The sequence below is a fragment of the Quercus lobata genome, chromosome 5 (assembly GCF_001633185.2).
Source record: "Quercus lobata isolate SW786 chromosome 5, ValleyOak3.0 Primary Assembly, whole genome shotgun sequence".
NCBI lineage: Eukaryota > Viridiplantae > Streptophyta > Magnoliopsida > Fagales > Fagaceae > Quercus > Quercus lobata.
In genome coordinates, this window is record NC_044908.1 from 64,018,147 (window position 1) to 64,024,476 (window position 6,330).

General features: G+C 32.3%; 1 protein-coding gene across 1 annotated transcript; it reads right to left on the reverse strand.

Moving 5' to 3' along the window:
- Positions 1-667: 667 nt before the first annotated feature.
- On the reverse strand, positions 668-2,502 carry LOC115988692 (berberine bridge enzyme-like 8). The gene has a single exon (XM_031112291.1). The coding sequence runs from the start codon at positions 2,489-2,491 to the stop codon at positions 848-850; it is 1,644 nt and encodes a 547-aa protein (XP_030968151.1). The 5' UTR covers positions 2,492-2,502; the 3' UTR covers positions 668-847.
- Between the last annotated feature and the right edge of the window lie 3,828 nt (positions 2,503-6,330).

The window sequence follows — 6,330 nt, forward strand, 5'->3', positions numbered from 1 at the left end:
AAATTTAATTAAGCACAAAATTGATTATTCAGCATTATTCCAAAACAAAATATAAAATGCATGAATTAACTCAAAATAAGTATGATAATGTTTTCTAACAATGATATAAATATGCAGAATTAAGCTATTATCAATGCACATCATATGTCTTGGATAATTTGATGTTTATAATTATTTTTCATAGGAACAACACATTTTTGTAAGGCTTAGATTTTAAAATTTATAATATCTCTAACATCATTTGTTCAAAATACTTGTTTATCATCTTCTTGAAATGTCACTAATCACATTCATTATTGCATTGTATTTTAAATTTTTTGCAATAAAATTTTAAATATGTTTTAATTTTAGCATTTTTCCTAAAAAAAAAGTCATACTAAAAAGTAAAAGTATTGGATTTTTTTATAATAAAAAAATTATAATATAAAACACTAATTAGTTGAATATTATTTAAGCGATAACAAAAAGACCCATTTTGAGAATATCACCTTAGGCCTCCAAATCTATTGGGCCAGCAATGTTCATAAACATATCAGAGACACTTATAATTCTCTAAATTTATTCATGGTTGGCCGACGGTGCTTTACTATGGACTCAATTGTTCCCAAAGGTGCTTTACTACGGAAATAAAGACGATAATTGAGTTCAGCTTCCCAATCTAAAAAAGAAATATTATAAGAGGCACTCAATATGCTGTGTTCAATTTAAAATGGGGGAGAATACGTGATACCGAAAAAAAAAAAAAAAAAAAAAAATTTGCATCTTTTTCAACATGGTTTTCAAGCACATATTTCTGTTTATATACAGATCAACAAGCCACTATGATCCCTCATGTTTAAATTGGGCTTTACTCTGCCACTACATTTGTCCAGGATGCAAGAGATGGGATGCTCTGTTCATATCTAAAGAAGTTATCTGGATCTACCTCAGTCTTCACTTGTACTAACCTGTCAAAATTTCCCTTAAAATACTTGGTGGCCCATACGCTAGCTTCTGAGTAGCTAACATTACCATCGCTATTGGTGCCCAAATCAATATCTCTATAGTTCAGATATGAACCCCTTGGTGACTTTGAGACATGAGGTGTCATATAATCATAAATCATTCTTATCCGGTCCAAGTTTTGATCCGCAGCCTCCACAGCTTCCTCTTTCCAATTCACTGAGTATTGGATTTTGTATATGTTCCCTGATCTATGTGGAAATGGTGTTTCAGACTCGGAAATCTCACTCATTTTTCCACCATAAGGATTGAATGTTAGTGCCGGCTTTCGTAATTGCATCATTTTCTTCCATATACCTTCAAGACCCGTCTTTGAAATCGGTTCTTGGACATAATCTGATTTCTTCTTCAAGAACTTTTCTGATTCTGGTTGTCTGACAAGTAAAACATCCAGGGATGTTCCCTTTGCATAATTAGACCAATAGAGCACCGATTCAATCCAGCTCATTTCAATGCAATCATTACAACTTAAGCCCAATTCAGGGAAACTTTGATCCATTAAAGCAATGAGATTTTCTGCGTCTCCAAGAAATAGAGCAACAAATTTAGCTTTTACGGTCTGATGGCTCTTCTTATTCACTGGTAGCACAACTACCCTTATAAAGAGATCTTCATGTATCTTATCAGCAACATATTGCCATTGATAAACAATGTCGGTAGCACCATCTTCTATGGTTTTTTCAACTCTAAAAACCGAGACAATTTCTGGGACAACAACCAACTTGATTTTCCAAGAAACGATGACTCCAAAGCTAGCTCCACCTCCTCCTCTAATGGCCCAGAAAAGATCTTCCCCCATAGATTCTCTATCTAAAACTCTTCCATTAACATCAACCACTACTGCATCAATGATATTATCCACAGATAGGCCGTATTTTCTCATCATGTTACCGTACCCACCTCCGCTAAAATGGCCTCCAACACCTACTGTGGGACAAACCCCAGCTGGGAATCCATGGATTTTGCTCTTCTCTGCTATTCTATAATAAAGCTCACCAATTGTTGCCCCGGAATCAACCCAAGCGCTCTGATCTTCTATGTTGACATTTATGGATCTTAACTTGAACAAGTCAATGATGATGAACGGGTTGTGTGATACATATGAAAGGCCATCATAATCGTGACCACCACTGCGGATTCTAACTTCAAGGCCGTGGATTTTAGAACAGATTATTGATGCTTGGATGTGAGATACATGGGTAGGGGTTACTATGAAAACTGGTTTTGGGGTTTTAGGTGACATGAATCTGAGGTTTCTTATGTAGGACTGCAAGACAGTTGTGTACGAAGAGTTGTTGGGGAAGTAGGTGACTGAAGAGATTGGTAGGGATGATTGAGAATGGTCTGAAAGACACTGGAGGAAGCTCTTTTGGGCTGGATATGAAGCAGTCATTGAAACACGTAGCTGAAGAAGGACTGCGAAAACTGCAAGAATTGCTGAGCTTAGAGTCCTCATTACTCGTGTGTCGGTGTGTGTCTGAACGATCATAAGCTTTTTTTTTTTTTTTTTTTTTTGATAGATGAACGATCGATCATAAGCTTAGCTGTGTTATTATTATTTTTATTGGTTTTATGCCGTTTACTTTATCTTATTGCCGTACAATCAAAGAGCTGATGCACATGCACCTTCTGATCTTCGTGACAGTTTAGGACCACAACTTGGGAGACATTATTCACTACATTTGAGGACTACGTTAGCAGTGTGCAATAGTTCTCCCATCAATACAAAATTGCCATATATTTTAATTCGGAGAATACTATTGCACATACACATACACTAACACAAACACAAACCCCGTACACACACATTGCTTTATTTATTTATTAAGGATTGTCAAAATAATTAAAAAAAATTAAACATTTACTAATAACGAAAAACTCTATTTAAAATCAAACCTAAGCATGGTCCAATCTAATTTATTAAGTTAGAAAATCAAAGCATGATTTTTATCCTTACTAATCGTAGACCCACACAATACGTTGAAATAAATAATTATTTTGTAATTGTAATATAATGTATAATTTGTTCTCTAAAGTTTTTTGAAATTAAACAATTTCTATTTAGTCCAATTAGGTATACTTCGGTTCCATTTGGGACAATTAGGTCTACTTCGGTTCCACTCAGTCCACTTGATCGATTTTAGTCCCCTTCAGTTCATTTTGGACTAATTGCGTCTTAAATTGATTCTTTTTGTAGGTTGCCTTTTTAAGTTTAGCTCAAGAATTCATTTTTTAAATTAATTTTTGGGTTGAAAAGTATGAAATTTTAATCTAATTGGACTAAACTCCTTAGTTTTGAGTTAAAAGTACAAAAAAATAAGAAAATAGACATTAGAAATTAGAAATATGAGTCTGAAATGAAATAAAAATGATAAATAAAAGTCCTATTCGGTCTTCAGTCCACTTTGGTTCTTTTCAGTCAACTTTGGTCCTATTCGTCCCATTCGGTCCACATTGGTTCTATTCTATCCACTTTAGTCCTATTTGGCCCACATTGGTCTTATTTGATCCATTTTATCCACCTTGGTCCATTTTAGTCCTATTCGGACCATCTATTCCACTTTGGTCCTAATCTATCTATTCGTTCTTATTCAGTCCTATTCAGTCCACTTTAGTCCACATTGGTCCAATGGGTTTGGTCTATCTTGGTCCCATTTGGTACTATCCTGTCCATTCGGTCCCTTCGTTCCATTTGGTCCAATTCAATCCATTCAGATCACTTCAGTCCAATTTTAAACATTTACATATAAGGAAAAGACATGTTTAGGTTGAGAGTACATATTATAAATCCAAATTTATTAAAAAAAATATAGATATGAAGTTCATAATATCTAAAATTTTAAGCACGACATTTATTATTGCTACACTTTTGTTGAGTCACATTAGCTAGCATTTCAGTCCACTTGGTTTGGCTAAATTTAAGTGAAAGTTTTTCTAAATATGAAGGCGATGAATATACAAATCTAATCTTTAGGGCAGTTACTCATTTATTTTAAAGTCATTACTTTTAAATGAATTGCATGAGGTTGATTATGACCTTCAAGCAATATATATATATATATATATATATAAATTATTCAAATTCTTTATTCTCTTGAAAGAGATTATTATGATAATCAAAACTCATAAAAAACTTATACTGAATATGTATAATTTATTCCCTAAAAATTAAACAATTTCAAAAATTAATTTCCATCACTCTATTTTTTCAAATATATAATTTTATAATTTTTGATGTATTTGATTGATATTATTCTTTTTTTTTTTTTTTTTTTTTTTTTGTTGCAATGATCCATATTCTTCTAACTATTGTCTTTATACATTATATTTTTCTAGTTTCTTTTGGTACAATTAAAATTTTTAAGTTTCAAAGTTAGTATTTAAGTTATCATTATCTTGAGGAGATTATTATAATAACCAAAATTTATTATATAATTACAATTGATATTACTTAAATAATTTTTTTTATAAAGATATTACTCAAATAATTGATAGTATGCTCAACCACATTTATATTTTCTCATTCTTAAGTAGGTACACCAAATAGGATTGAAGTGATCTGAAATAGACCAAATGGACTTAATAGACCTAAGTGGGCAGAATGGACCAAAATAGACCAAATAGACTGAAGTGGACTGAATGAATTGGATTGGACCGAAATGGACTAAATAGGATGGAATGGACCAAGGTGGAGTGAAAAGGACCGTATTGACCAAAGTGAACCAAATGGACCAAATTGGACTAAAATCGACCGAAGTAGACTAAAGTAGATCGAACCCGGACCAAATAGATGAAGTGGACCGAAATAGGCCGAATGTCGATATGTAATTACCATAGCCAAGATTGTGGTTGTTGGGTTAAGATAGTTTAACCCCGGTTAATTAATGCAATTACCCAAGTTGATTAATTAAGTTCAATTGCATGCAAAATGTGAAGGCACCAACAAATCACCAAAAATACTAAGTGTAGCGGAAAATAAATTAGATACAATGATTTGTTGACAAATAGGGAAAACCTCGCAAGGTAAAAACTCCACTGGATGATTTTAAGATCACCACTTCCAAGAATCCACTAATCAATAATCAAGCGGTTACAAGTATAAAGAATCTTACCAACTATCCTAGCCTATCCTGAAATATCAACCTACAGTTGAACATTTGCTCCAATACCCAATTGGACTTGATCTTGTAGTAGCCTTCTTTCCCTTTGATGCACAAACCTCTAATTTGTGACTAATCTTTTGCACAGATCCCAAGTATGTGACTAACTCTAACAACTTGAACAGATGTTGTTGGCTGCAAAATTCTTCACATTATCAACAATGAAGATCTGGAAGCACTCGGTTGCAAAATCCTATGGCATACAAACGAAATAGTTTCACACAAGGAAAATAAGTCTCTTGGTCTGTATATCCATTTATGACGGCCTTTAAAATAAGCCTTATATATGTCTAGGGTTGTGAAAAAAGAAACCCTACACAAATACACAAGACTGGGTCAAATTTCAGATTTGAAAATTCTGAAATCGTAATTCTTGATAGATCGAGTTGCCGTCGGGCTATCTATCGAGCTTCACATTAAGTTTCAATAATAGGCATCTATCGAGCTATCTTTCGAGACTTAATGAACAACTTTTATTCACTTGTTTCTTGAACCAATCTTCATGTCTTTAATACTTGACTTGAACAACATGTTTCTTGAAGTACTAAATCCATCTTAGATCTACCTAATTAGAGGTAAAGTGCAAGAAAAAATAAAAAATAAAGAGAGAGAATAACTACTTTTTCAAGAGAGAATAATAAGAAATTTATAGAAAATAATATGAGAAGAAAAAAAAAGTAAAAATAAAATAAAATATAGTAAATAAACACCAAATTATCCTAATTTGGTCATGTTATATAATAAAATAAAATTATATTCTTATATACCATCTTTATAATGCAATAGGATAACATATCTGAAACCAAAGAGAAGAAAAAAGATAACTTAAAAAAGACACAGCTTAATCACATTAACCCAGAGTAGAGTTCCTAATAACACAAAAATTTATCAATTTAAAGTTGAAATGCAAGAAAAATATAAAAATCCAAAAATATAAAGATAAAAAATTGAAAGAGAGAAAAAGAGAGAAATAACACTTTGTTTATGGGAACATTATGTAAAGAATGAGAGAGAGAATTGTAAATTTATAGTAAGATGAGGGGAAGAAGAAAAACCAAAACTAAAGGAAGATAAATGGATAGAGAAAAAGTGATATTAAGGTAGATAGTAGTAGGGAGATGATACGGTAAAAGGGTGGGGAAAAGTTGGAGAAAATGTAACAATAATT

What these genes read in the sequence shown, in the direction of transcription:
- LOC115988692 (XM_031112291.1), bottom strand. Translation starts at nt 2,491, where the DNA reads ATGATCGTTCAGACACACACCGACACACGAGTAATGAGGACTCTAAGC.